Below are 14,979 nucleotides of genomic sequence, written 5' to 3'. Positions count from 1 at the left end.
CAGTGAATTTCGTGAACTGCATGCGTGAATAAGGTAACTTGTTTAGTTTTTCTTTTTCTTTTTTTTCCCCTGTCTTAATTCGTTATTTGTCATTTTTTCCAGATCTGTTTGAAGATCTCGTTTTTTTTTATTTTCGTCTCGACATTTCTTCGCTTTCTTCATCAACTCAACAAAAAAAGGTAGACATTTTCCAGTTCGTATTTCCAGAAAATTTGACAAAGAACAACTGAAGAGGAGCGAGAAGATAATTCAAGAAGAAGAAAAATTTAGGAAAATTTGAATTTCTTCGCTTTTTAGATCCGATTTTGTTTTTTTAGGTTCAATTTTTTATCTTTGTTTTGTATTATTTAGATCTGGCAAAGAACTAGCAAGAAGAAAAATAATATTTTATTTTCGTTCAATTTTTAGATTCAATTTAGTTTTATTTTTGTTCAATTTTTAGGTTCAATTTTGTCTGTATTATTTTCGTTCAATTTCGTCTGTATTATTTTGTTCAATTAATGTGTTTCATTATGTTTTGACATTTTGTATTTCTAGCATGCTGGGTTTGATTCTGGTATATATGAAAAAGCCAGTGAGTTAATGGTGAATTGATTTTTTGTTTTTTTCTAAAAAAAATGAACCATTTGCGTCGGATGTGGCCCAAAATACGACGCAAATTGTACTTTTTTTTGAAAAAATGAAACTTATGCGTCGCACATAGCCAAGGGTGCAACGCATATGAGTGATTTGCATCGCACCTTCGGCTATGTGCGACGCAAATCCCCTTCTTTGTTGGGCTGGGAAAGCCATCTGCTTCGCACCGTATACAACGTGCGACGCAAATAGCTAAACGATCTGCGTCGTTTCCGCATACGACGCAGATCAATTATAGGTTATCTGCGTCTAGACCTGTGCCGTCGGGCCCAAGTCCGACGCAAATAAGGGTCTCAGGTCCGACGCAAATCGACCTTTTTCTACTAGTGCTATCTAGCTTAGTTTCCACAATTCAACAAATGGAAGTAATCAAAATGCAAAAAAAAATTATATGAGGAAAAAAAATCTCTTTTTCAAGAAGTGGTAGGTATATAGTGACGGGAGGTGGAGTGCTGGTTGGGAGCTGGTGGATTTGATTTTGAGGGGGGAGGAGAGAGAAAGACATAATACTTTTTTTTCTACGAAAGAGATCGAAATGAAAAATTATATGTGCAAGAAATACTTTTTTTTATTTAATTAGAATTAACAACAAAAGTAATAGAAGTTCGTTTTCAGTACCAAAATTGCAACTTTTGTAAGAAGCTAGAGTACCCAAACTGCAACTTTGGGTAATGTTTACACTAGTGGAAAAAAGCCCATATGATGTGGTCAAAATCGGGCTTACTGACGCAGTTTTGGTCTGCATCAGATCGGCCCGCAACAGCTAACAAAATAAACTAATGCGGTTAAAAACCGCATCAGTATGGTAAGAAGCTGATGCGGTTTTCAAGAATGACCGTATCAGATTGTGTGTTTTTTGAAAAATAAATTGAAAAGTTACAGCAAGACATCAACACAGCAACGAAATCGATCCAACAAACGAATTTAAACGAATATAAACTAAAAAATAGCATATATATTGAAATTATTGAAACATAGCATAAACTAAACAGAGGATGAATTTCAGTGATAAAATACTTAAATTACTACGAAAATGAAACATAAATGAACTAAATTACGAAACATAAATTATATAAATTACATAAATGAAAAAAAAAAAGTAATTAACCAAATCTAAAATTACAGAGCATAAACTAATTAACAGAAAAATAAGAAACGAAAAACGAGAACTAAACCTAGGTCTAGAATAATATGAAATTACATGATAATAATCACCACAAAAATTAACAAAATCAACTAAAAAAAGAAAAAAACCATGATGTGTAGGTGGTGGTCGGCGTTTCGAGGAGGTGACGGCTATAAGATCTGGGCGTCGTTTAAGACGAATCCAAGGTTTGAGAAAACTAGGACGCGGTCGTTTCCTTTCGTGGTTGGTGGCGTTGGCGGTGTGTGATTAGGCTTTCGTGGAGGATGTGTGGTGGTGTTTGAGAACGATAGAGGATAGAGGAGAGACAAGGATGTGTGGTGGTGTTTGAGAACGAGAGAACAAGAGAGGCCGGAGAGAGGAGGATGTGTGGTTGAGTGAGGAGGGAGAGGAGGGCGTCGTGAATGAGAAAGAGAGGGGGATTAGGGTTGAGTGAGGAGAGAGGGGAAATATGTTAGAAGGAAATGGGTTATGTGGGCTGGGGTCATAAGGGAAGGAAATGGCCACTAGTTTTTTTTTTTAGAAAATCTGATGCGGCTCTGGGAATTGCATCAGTTTTTTTAATCTGATACGGTCCACAAGAGGACCGCATTAGATTTTCCTTCCAGCTTTCCTTCCCATTTTTCTAATTGATTTTCTGATGCGGTTTTGTAAAAACCGAATCTGTTACTAAGTGACAGATGAGGTTTTTTCCACTAGTGTAAGTATCCAACTATGCATGCACTTAACTCCATTATGTTTTGTTCATCATTTGGTAAAAAATATACAATAATTTAATCATCCTTAGTCCCCACATTATCTCTATTCCATGCTCTCTATCTCTCTTAAAACAATAAACCCACACCCTTTATCCTCATTAAAAAAAGGTAAAAAACAACGTAGACTTAGTGTTTACTCTCCAATTTCCGTTAAAGTGTGAATCTATATTAACTTAGTAGAATTTTTAAAAAACTCAATAGTCAGTTTGTAATATAGTCAATTTTTATATGATATCCTCAATTTTGTTTGATACTTTGGGTCAACCCAAAAACTTATTGTATGCCTAATGCGTTAAGGAGAAAGAAAATGATGTAGTTCTACTTAGTTTATAAAATGTTTGATTTAATTAGATCCCTGATTCCCTGGACTAATTATAGTTTAAATATCCGTAAGTCAACGGTACCAGTATTTTAAAACTAATTCGGACAGCCAACTTCATGGTACATTCTAAGATTTTTAATTCTTTTGACAGGAATACTATATGATTGTTAACTTAATGGCGATCTAAAAGAATCTTTAATAATTTAATCTCTTTGAACCCTCTTGATATATGCATAAACTAGCTTTTAATGCACGCGATGCGCGCGACGACATGTTCTCCAAATCAGACCACTACTTCCCCAATTACTATACGCATATTTCTGAATTTCATGTAATATTTTTCTCTCTATCCAATCGAACATCATTTTCATCAATTTCCCCCAATTCAAACCACACACTCGATTTTTTCTCTCTATTCAATTGAAACCGTCAATTATTAGGTAAGGATCATCTCAAGCAAGTTGCAGAGTTGGCTTTGGCGGTCATGGAATTGGCTTTCGCTCAGTCCGTCATGGATCGCTGAGCTCGCTTGCGGTCATGGCCCAAGCTCTGCAGTTTATATTGAAATTCTATTGTGGGTACAATTTTTTGATTTTAATATATGGCTTTAAGTATTTTTTTGATTTCCCCCAAATTCGAGTTAACATAGTATGTCTCAATTTTTTTAAATATTTGGACACGAATATTAAAGTTATATTAATGAAATTTGATTTTTGATTTTAATATATGGGTTTAAGTATTTTTTTTTCTCAAATTCTTTTTAATACATGGGCACAAAAACAATTCGAGTTCTCATATTTTGTCTCAATTTTTTATATCCAGGACATGAATTTCGAAGTTATTTTTGACGAAATTTCAATTTTTTTCCGACCATTTGTGATGTAATTTTAAATTGAATTTCAACTATCTTCGAATTAAATTTTAAATAACCTGTAATTTAAGTTTTTTTTTTTGGAAAAAAAATATAATACATCACATATTCGTAAGAGTTACTGTAATTTGAGTTTAGTTTTACTCGAACATAGTACACATTTTTAAGATTTCCTGAACATAGAGCAACACACATAATTTTATTTGCAATAACGAACTAGGTACCTGATTAACGGTAAAAAAATCGGCAAATTTTAGAGTTTTGTATTTGAGAATGTCTTGAACCTCCAATCTGTAAAGAGAACTGTTTTTTTTTTTTTTGGAGTTTGTGTTTGTAATTGAGTTTGTGTTATGGAAAAATTGATTTGAGAGGATGCATGTTATGCCGTGTAATTTTTTTTGTTATTGTATATAATATTAATGTTTGGTAAGTTCTTGATTATTAAATCTTTTTTATTGGCAAGTTTATATGATTGGATTTTATATGAGTTGATTGAGTTTAAGTTTGATTTGATTGATATTTTTGTTTTGACAAGTTTATGCATGGAATTAGGGTTGATTAGGTACGTAGCCAGAGGGGCATTTAAGTAAATTTCAAGGGAGACCCCATTAGGGATGGCAATGGGGCGGGTCTGGGTCGGGTCCAGCTGGACCCAGACCCAAACCCGTTTATTTTTCACAGACCCAGACCCGCCCCAGATCTGTTGGGTGTAGATTTTTCAGACCCAGACCCAGATCCGCTGGGTCTAGCGGGTCCGTGGGTCCTTAGTGGGTCCTAAATGGGTCCTTCTTAGTTTTAAGTTTTCATCACATTTTTGAATATATGTGATTAAAAATTTTCGCCTAATATATATATATGTTTTTGTATCCATGGTTAAAGCATTTTCTAAATAAAACTTTAAGAATTAACTCATAAAATATTAAAATGTTACAACTTATAAAGTTACATGTCTTAGTGGAGTTACAACACTAACGAGTTCACAAAATCAAAACTCATAAAATTATAGAGTTTTGGTAAAAAAAAAATTTCTAATATGTAAATGGGTCCGTGGGGCGGGTCTGGGTCTAGCATATGTGGACCCGGACCCGACCCATGCTCTTTGGGACCCAGACCCGACCCGAACCCATTGGGTCTAAAATTTCTGGACCCAGACCCTTATAAATGGGTCGGGTCCTAGCGGGTCTGGATCGGGTCCAGGACCCATTGTCATCCCTAGATCCCATTACTCCCCTTGGCCTATATAATAGAGATAGAACGTAGAAGTATTCTCCATCACAACGTTTGAGAGTAGTGTAACAGCGCAAATCACAAACATGTCACTTCCTCCGATAAATTTACCGGAGAATTTGCATTTTCACCTTCTTTCCTTCCTTTCGTTCATAATCTTCTTAGTCTTTCTCTACAAATGGCTATTTTTTGCCCGAAAGCTTGAGTTACCGTTACCACCCAGTCCACCAAAGCTCCCAATCATAGGCCACCTCCATCAACTCGGTAAATTCCCGCACCGTTCCTTGCGGTCCCTTTCGAACAAGTACGGCGAGCTCATGTTGCTCTACTTAGGCAACAGGCCGACACTCGTCGTGTCGTCCGCAACAGCAGCCGAAGAGATCATGAAGACGCACGATCTCATCTTCGCCAATAGGCCTAAATTACGCTTCGTCAACAGAATTTTTTCTGATGGCAATGACATAGCGTTTAGTTCATATGGAGAGAAATGGAGGCGTATGAAGAGGATTTGTGTAATGAATCTTCTAAGCAACAAGAGAGTTCAATCATTTCAAACAATAAGAAAAGAGGTTGTGGATCAAGTGATTGAAAAGATAGAGAGCTATGATGGTTCAGTATTCAACTTGAGTGAGGCTTTTATAACATTTTCTAAAGGTCAAATATGCAGGACGGCGCTAGGAAGCAAGTACAGCGGCGACGACGACAATAATGGAAGAGGTGCCGAGTTTTATCAGCTCTTCAAGCAGCTTATGGAGGTGATGGGAGCGGTAAGTGTGGGAGATTACATTCCTTACTTGGGTTGGATTGATAGATTAATTGGTTTAGAACACCGCGTGGAAATTGTGCGGAAAAAGTTGGACGCTTTCATTGAGGAAGTATTAGAAGAACATACAATTCGTTTGAATGCAAATCGTCAAAAATCTCAGAACGACGTTCAAGACTTTGTGGACGTTTTGCTTGAAGTTCAGGAAGACAATCCAGAGGAAATTTCAAGAGAGAGCATCAAAGGAATTCTAATTGTAAGCTTTTCTTTTCGAACACCTTATAGTTTGGAGATAAGCCTACGACAAGTACCCAAACTTAGGGGGTTCATTTTGGATATCCAATACGATTCGAAATCTCGGATATTCGTAAATTTCAGATCAGAAAAATGCGATCCAAATCCATTCCGAAAAATTTCGGATCAGATATTCGAAAACTAAAAAATTGAAATTTTTAAAAGGAAAAGTTCATAAAATTAGTTTTGGATATCAGACCTTGAAAATGGATATTTCGGATCGAATATCAAAAAATACGAAAATATTTCATGTTTCGGATATTCGAAAATGAAAATTTCTGATCCGTATCCGATCTGGAATATAAGCGGAACGGATATCCGAAAAATGGGATCAGATCGAACAGATCGGATATTTATAAACACTCGTACCCGAACTTTTGGGTTTTTCACCATTGAAGACCTAAATCTTCATTTTTCACTGTTTGGAGACCTCAATTTATTTTTCGGTTAAATTTGACTATTGTGAGGTTAAAAAGATGGGATCTTGAGTTAAGAATTTTTTTAAAAAAATAAACATTCAATAAATTATTCTAAAAAAATATTCTTTTTCATCCATTCAATTATACTCATAAACATCTACCATAAAACCCACCACGACCACCCCAAAACCATTGTGTACGTAAACCACAAACTATTTTTATTGAATATTCATCTTTTATTGCATGTGTGGTTAATGGTGGGTTTATACTGGGTTAGTTGACCGAAAATAAGAAAAAGATCCTAAAGGGTGGAAAAAAAAAGTTAGAGGTACTTAAAGTTGAAAAGCTTGAAAGTTTGGGTCCTAATTGAAGACATAACTCTTGTAGTATGAGTTACTTCCTAGTTTGTTGTTTCATATTATTGATTATTTACATTCCCATAGGTAATTCTAGCATGGAGCTCTTTTTGAGTCCGATGACTTGATAGGATATAAATCACGACTCCAACTAAATCTAACTGAAGCTTATATGATAATTAAACTATAAAAAAAACTATTATTACATTCAAATAATTTCTAGGTATTATTATTGGGTATGATTTTATTTTAATTGGGCATTTAAAATTAACACAACTATACTTTTGTTTTAGAAAATTGCACTACACATTTTATTTTTCACATGGTCTTTTTGTGCTTATAAGATAATTCTAGGTCTCCTCCTAACCATGTAATAGATTGTGAGAATAGACATTTCTTAGTGAATTACATCCTCAATTCCTCATCATTTACCATGATAGGGTTTCACACAAATATTAAGCTTATAACATAGGAGGGGCATAACATGTTATATATCTACTAAATTTTTTTTTTGACATCGAGAAATCGTACATTATTAATCAATAAAGGAAGTATAGCCTAATGCTAATACAATGAAAACTAATACAAACAAACAAAACTAAAGGAGCTTTGGAAGCTCGTACATACCACCTAGAACAAAAGTAAATAAAAGCGATAAAAAGGTGCTTAGGAAGGGAGGCGTCTCGGGTCAGAGCCTATGATGGATGCAATCCTCGAATGGCTGATGAAAATGATAGAAGAAGCGGAGGACGATCAAGATCCGGACAACGAACAACCATCGATCGGCGAGAGTCGCATCTTGCCGCATGAGCAATCTCGATGATCGGCTATCGCTTGGGATTCTGAGGTCATGATCCTATGAGTCACATTCCATTGTGACTTATTACTCTCGATCAAGAGTATCTCAGGTTTCTCCTTGAAGTAGGAGAAACGCCAATGAGTCGCCATGCTAAAAACCCCCAATTGCAACTGGGGTGTCGCCTGCAGATTTGAAGTTATTAAGGCAAAGATAATTGATATCAATACCAAGCTAAAAAGAGAGTCGAACAAGTCAAGCTCTCGTACACACCTCCGATTTGCGAAATCGGAAAACAAACGTCCTAACCATGAAAATTCATCATCGCCTCGTCCATGCTTATGCACCTTGTCCCTCAGCACATAGTCCCAAAAACCAATAAATACTAGTGTGATAACCTTGAACCACCATTCCTAACCCAACTGATAATTACTTATCAATGGCCATAACCAAACATTGACAACATCGTTAGCAATTCGATAAAACCAATGCACTCCTATTATTTGGAGAGTAAACACACCTTTCAAGGAAGGGCCAGACTTACCGACAACAACCATAAAAGGGGGAAGGGAGGGGAATCCCGACACTAAAAAGGGGGTAGGGGAAAGGGAAGCCCGACCCTAACAAGGAGGAGGGGAAAGGGAAGCCCGAAGCTAAAACAGGGAAGGGGGAACCCATAATAGCTATAGCACTAAAACAGGGACGAGAACCATGGACAACGACGGGGAGTAGGATAGGATGACCAACGCGGAGAACTAACGAATCTCAACATAACTAAACAACGACTGGGAGGCAGGACCAAAATGCACCACCAAAAACTGACACTAAAACAGGGGAACGGGGTGGGCGAAACCACTTGACCAATGCCGAAAAGTAAAACAGGGGAGACGGTGGTAGAAATTAAAATAGGAAAATGGATGGAAACGATGGAAAGGAGACAACCTAACCTACAACGGGGGGTTAAAGTGACGCGAAAACCATCGGCGGCAAGTTCACAGCCACCAGCGACAACCGAGAAGAGGGGAATGGGAAGGTGGGGTAGGGTAAATCGGGGAACGACACAAGGGAGGGGGTGGACTCGACGCAAGTAAACGGGGAGGGGGAAGACTGCCTACACGAGCGCGATGGAGGAGGCTGTTGCAGGCTCGCCAGCGATCTGCGGCCACAAGCGAGCCTGCTGGGCGGCGGGCTGAGGTTTAGGGTTTCTTGAGTTTCTAGGGTTTAGGAAGTTGAAGGGAGCAGTCGAGGGTTTCTAAGTAGGGGTTAATAGTAGGTCTAAGTATTTTGTATGATATCTACTAATAGTTGACATACTTTAGAAAAATGATAGGGCCACGGTTTATATTCTTAAGTCACAACTGAATGAAAATAATTTAGTTCATTAACAATTAGTAGTTGTATATACAAGAAACATGTTGTGCATTGAATGGTAATTGTTATATATATAAATCAGGGTTATCAATATCATTTATTAGTCATGTAATAAGAGGGTGACTTTTGTTAGTACACTATTTTTGATACATACAACAATATTTGGGATTCCAAACGAATCGAGCAATTCGATTTTGACCCGATTGACGCTCGATCAAAGATCAACTCAAGTTGGCTTGTCTCGAACTCGGCTCAGTTCGAAACTTTAATGATCACGAGTTGAGCAGGATCCTGCTCGAGTCGTTAAGTTCGCGAGTAGCTTGATATTTTTTTCTTAAAATATTTTTTCTAAATTTTTTTTATTTAATATAAAAGTTTTTATAATTTTTGAGGAATAAGGCCCAAGTTACCAAGCCCAAATAAAACTTACCTTATGGTCCATGGTCATACTTATATTCCTTCCTCTAAATGATGCCTAAAAGTGGCCTAAGATTATTTCTTGCAAACAAATTCTTTTTTAATGTATTAAGTTGTCAGAAAAAATTTAAAAGGTGATTTATCGCAAAAAATGGCATATAAAAGTCTCTTATGAAAAACTTTTCAAAAACAAAGATGTTCATAATCTCTATATAAGGAAAGGCGGTAGAAAGATGGTGTCCCCCTTTTAAAAACACAAAATTACCCTTAATGATCTAATGGAATAAAAAAATACAAAAGAAAATAATTTAATTAAGAACCCTTTCTCATTTCAACTTTCCATTCTAAGTGGATATAAGACGCTATTTTAAAATTAATGCACACATCACGTGCATATAAGACTAGTAGTACCTAAGCAAAGCTCGACATTATGATTAAGGGAGAGGGAGAAATACATTAACTAAGATTTGAAACACCCAAAGTGAGAACATGAATATAACATCAAGTACTGGCAGAGAGAGTAGGAAATATATCAAGCTCAAAATGTAATAATTACTATTAACTTCTATTCGTATATCAAGTGTAAACCAAAAAAGTGATATCTAAAAATAAGTACCTATGCCATTTGACACTATTCGTGAATATATGCATGTATCTTATAACCTTAAAATTAAATTTTAAATCAGGACATGTTTGTTGCGGGGACAGAGACCTCTTCCACAACGTTGGAATGGGCAATGACAGAGCTGATAAGACATCCTCAAATCATGAAAAAATTGCAAGAAGAGGTAAGGAGCAATGTTAACTATAGTACCAGAGTAGCCGAAGACGACTTGGGGAACATGAAGTACTTAAAGGCAGTAATCAAGGAGACATTTAGGCTACACCCTCCTGCCCCGTTGTTGCTGTTTCGAGAATCTTCCGAAGATGTCAAAATTGATAAATATGGCATTGGAAAAAGGACTCAAGTGATTATCAATGCATGGACAATCCAACGAGATCCTACATTTTGGCAAAACCCGGAAAATTTCAGTCCAGACCGATTTTTGAATGACTCCTCAAGTGTTGATTATAAGGGCCATTTCCAATTTATTCCGTTTGGGGCTGGAAGAAGAATGTGCCCAGGAGTGTCATATGGGATTGTGACTACTGAATTTCTATTAGCAAGTCTTGTTTATAGATTCAACTGGACATTACCTAATGGAAGAAAAGGCGAGACTTTAGATATGGAAGAAAGTGCTGGTATAACTGTTGGTCGACGAAACCCTCTTATGGTCATTGCAACTCCATTTGATACTTAAACCAAATGATCATGGTGCTGTTTGAGGAAAATGCAAATTCACTCATTTATTTTTCCAAGCTAATTTGTCTTGTTAATGTCTGTGGCTGTCATTGTATTTCTTGTACTTAATAACATGAGAACATCGTTTCCATGGAGCTGCAACATTTTGTTTGTTTGCTTTTTACTTTTTGAGGTTTAAATGATTAAAGACAAATTTGATAAAGTATAATTGTGTTTGTCTATAGCATATGGTAATATAAATGGAAAGCTTCACGTGGTGGTTGCGCAGGTATCCTATTAGTAATAGGCAGCACATCGTTTTTTCCTTTATGAGCCAGATCCTCTTGCATGTCAATCAAATTCGAATTAGCAGCCTAAACACTCTAGAGTGGGGAGAAGGATTAAGGGACTCTCTCTTCCAAAAATGTCCCTGTTAGTGGAGATTAGAGGTCTGAAGGTTCTCTCATTTTCATTAGGCCAAGCTTAATTAGCTTGATACCAACACAAATACAACCTCTTTCTAATTTATCTTCAAAAATATAATATATATCATGTATTGCCTCTATCTTGTTGCATAAAGGAAATATTTCTACATAATTGTTTGTGGTAGAAATTACTTTAGCTTTGTCAATTTTCAATTTTTACATAAATAAATCTAATTGAATTACCAAGTGAACTTAAACCTCCGTTTGTGTACAAGAGTGCATTGTTTGAGCATTTGAGATAGTGAAGTATATTATATTATATTATGGGCTACCAAGCGCCAACAGAGGCAAATAGCCTCAGTGTTGATGACTAGGATAGAGAAATCTATAGTTATAGATCCTCATCTTGAATTAATTGTTTGTTCACATACCTGTCGTGAACCTTTTCCCTTCTTTTTCTTCCATTGCTTATCCACGCTTGGGAAAAGATTCATACGCTAAATTCATAGGATTTACAAATTAGAGATTTCTAGAAAGACGTATGCTTGTGGAATCATCAAAGCCTAAAAACACCCATCAGTTCATGTTCTTTTCAATTTATTTTCAATTCAATTCAATTTAGTTAAGTACAGTTCAATTTAGTTCAGTTTCAGTTCAGTTTAGTTCTCTCAGTCCAATTCTGTTTAGTTCGGTTTTGATTGAGTTAAGTTCAATTTCTCTAATTCTAAAAAAGTATGTAAGTCATAATCATGAAGGTATTCTAAGAATCAGAATATGCACTGACTTACTAAACTACCTTTAGATTTAGAATTATCATGATCACCATTGACCCTTCATTGTCTCTCCAAATGGCATATTCCATTATGCCTAATGCAATAAAGACAACTTTGATGATTTTCACTACTACTTGTTTAATGAAATGTTTTTTTTGATTAGATTATATTGCCAGGCCGCTTACAGTTTACATATTCTTAATTCAATAGTACTCCGATTAATAGTTTAATTTTGACACCCAATTATATAGTACTAGGATTGTTTTTTCTTTTGATACCAATGCTATTAGGATTGCTAACTTAATGTCGATCTAAAAGAATCTTTATTAGAAAATTCAATCTCTTTGAACCCTGGATATAATACGCAGAAGAACTCTATATCATAACGTTTGACCGCGTAACAACCCAAATCAACAAACATGTCATTTCCTCCGATAAATTTACTGTAGAATTTGTATTTTCACCTTCTTTCCTTCCTTTCGTTCATAATCTTATTAGTATTTCTCTACAAATGGCTATTTGTTTACCCGAAAGCTCGAGTTACCGTTACCAATCAGTCAACCAAATCTTCCAATCATAGGCCACCTCCATCAACTCGGTAAATTCCCGCACCGCTCCTTGCGGTCCCTCTCGAACAAGTACGGCGAACTCATGTTGCTCTACTTAGGCAACAGGCCTACACTTATCGTGTCGTCCGCAACATCAGCTTATATTTAAAAACTCATTATTACTATTAATACTATTGTTTACTAGTTGTTATAAAATTGAGAGGATTATAGAGTATTGAGAAGAAAGATGATGGAGAGAGTTCTTTTATTCACCTCATGGGGTACATATATATATATACACAACAATGGAAGAGTCTAGAGTTACGTAATGCGAAAAGTCATGAGGGGATGTTAAAGGTTAGGTAATGCAAAGGGTTGGGCATCCACCTATAATTATTCCATGCATAATAATTATTACATAACACTCCCCCTTGGATGTCCAACATACAAAACATATCTCATAATGCGCATAAGATGATGCTGCCTCATTAAAAACCTTACCAGGGAAAACCCAGTGGGAAAAAACCATGGTTAAGGGAAAAAAGAGTACAACGCGCATTAACTCCCCATCATAATAATATCAGTGAAGTTCTCTGAGAGAACGCATTCCAATTTGTCGAACCAGCCTCTTAAAAGTAGCGGTTGGAAGTGCCTTAGTAAATAGATCTGCCAAATTTTCACTTGAACGAACTTGTTGAACATCAATATCGCCACTTTTTTGTAGTTCATGAGTGAAGAAGAATTTTGGTGAGATATGTTTTGTCCTATCGCCCTTGATGTATCCTTCCGAGAGCTGTGCAATACATGCTGCATTATCCTCATACAAAACTGTTGGAGTCAACCTCTCAGATGATAGACCACAATCTTCTTGTATATGCTGGATTAGAGATCTTAACCACACACATTCACGACTAGCCTCATGAATTGCTAGAATTTCTGCATGGTTGGAAGAAATAGCTACAATGGTTTGCTTCATTGAGCGTCAGGAGATGGCAGTACCACCATGTGTAAACACATATCCAGTTTGTTATCGAGCATTGTGAGGATCAGATAAATATATACCCTGCATCCGCAAAACCAATCAAAGCTTCTTTCGATAGGTTAGAAAAGAATAAGCCCTTATCCTTTGTACCTTGGAGGTAATGAAATATGTGCTTAATTCCATTCCAATGCCTTCGGGTAGGGCATGAGCTAAACCTTGCTAATAAATTAACAGAAAATGATATGTCAGGCCGTGTATGACTAGCAAGGTAAATCAGTGCTCCTATTGCACTTAGATATGGTATATCAGGACCAAGGATGTCCTCATTACTTTCCAGAGGACGAAATGGATCATTATTTACATCAAGTGATCTAACTACCATCGGACTGGTCAACGGATGTGCTTTATCCATATAAAATCTCTTAAGCACCTTGTCTGTGTATGATGTTTGATGCACAAGGATTCCATCTTTCAGGTGCTCAATTTGCAGTCCTAGACAAAATTTCGTTTTTCCAAGGTCTTTCATCTCAAATTCCCTCTTCAAGTATTCTATTGTCACCGAAATCTCTTCGGGAGTTCCGATGATATTTAGATCGTCAACATATACAGCAACAATGACAAAACATGACCCAAATCTCTTTATAAAAATGCATGGGCTAATAGGGTCATTCTTATAATTTTCTTTCAACAAATATTTACTAAGGCGATAGTACCACATGCGCCCAGATTGTTTCAAACCATACAGGGATCTATTCAATTTAATAGAATATTGTCCTCGAGATCGATCCTGAACTTGCTGCTTCTATCAACCTAAATCCTTCCGGAAGTCTCATATATATCTCATTATCCAGTGAGCCATACAAATAAGCTGTGACTACATCTAATAAGCGTAAATCAAGTCCTTCTCTTACTGCCAGACTGATCAAGAATCTAAAAGTAGTCGCATCCACCACAGGGGAGTAGGTCTCCTCATAATCAATCCCAGGTCTTTGTGAAAATCCTTGTGCAACTAAACGTGCTTTATATCTTACAATTTTGCCCTTTTCATTTCTCTTGCGCACAAAGACCCATTTATATCCCACTGGTTTAACACCTGTAGGTGTGCGGACTACTGGTCCAAACACTTCTCTCTTTGCCAGAGATTTTAATTCTGCATCAATTGCTTCTTTCCATTTTGGCCAATCATCTCTTTGTCAACACTGATCCATGGATCTTGGTTCTTGATCCTCTTCATTATTCATGACATCAAGTGTTATATTATATGCAAAAACATTATCGACGTCGACTTTATTTCGGTTCCATGTTATTCCAGACATGACATAATTTGTTGAGATCTCTTCATTTTCAGGTACCTGAATTTCTTCTGGAATAATATTCTTTGTCATGTCCACGATCTCTTCTGGAGATCCACCAGAATGTGTCAGATCCTCAAATTGGCCATTGTCAATTGTTGCTCCTTTTCTTTTTCGAGGATTCTTATCTTTGGAACCAACTGGTCTACCACGTTTTAAGCGTGGTTTTGAATCATTAGCAACTTGATGTTGTCCTTCTGGGACATCAATTTTTATAGGAGCATTCACAGCTGGTATATGTGA

The 14,979-nt window shown here is 36.4% G+C and overlaps 1 protein-coding gene across 1 annotated transcript; it reads left to right on the top strand.

Annotated features, from left to right (window-relative positions):
* The first annotated feature begins 5,044 nt into the window (after positions 1–5,044).
* On the top strand, positions 5,045–10,884 carry LOC104907150 (cytochrome P450 71A1-like). The gene is made up of 2 exons (XM_010696038.3): positions 5,045–5,977; positions 10,061–10,884. Exons 1-2 carry the CDS (start codon positions 5,045–5,047, stop codon positions 10,673–10,675), a joined length of 1,548 nt encoding a protein of 515 aa, XP_010694340.3. The 3' UTR covers positions 10,676–10,884.
* Positions 10,885–14,979: the final 4,095 nt, after the last annotated feature.

This window comes from Beta vulgaris, chromosome 4 (genome assembly GCF_026745355.1).
Source record: "Beta vulgaris subsp. vulgaris cultivar EL10 chromosome 4, EL10.2, whole genome shotgun sequence".
Lineage (NCBI taxonomy): Eukaryota > Viridiplantae > Streptophyta > Magnoliopsida > Caryophyllales > Amaranthaceae > Beta > Beta vulgaris.
This window is presented reverse-complemented; position numbering and strand designations above follow the sequence as displayed.

Excerpts from the sequence above, each read along its gene's own strand:
- LOC104907150 (XM_010696038.3), top strand. The coding sequence starts at position 5,045 with ATGTCACTTCCTCCGATAAATTTACCGGAGAATTTGCATTTTCACCTT. Across the intron at positions 5,978-10,060 it reads GCATCAAAGGAATTCTAATT|GACATGTTTGTTGCGGGGAC; the intron begins GTAAGCTTTTCT and ends ATTTTAAATCAG.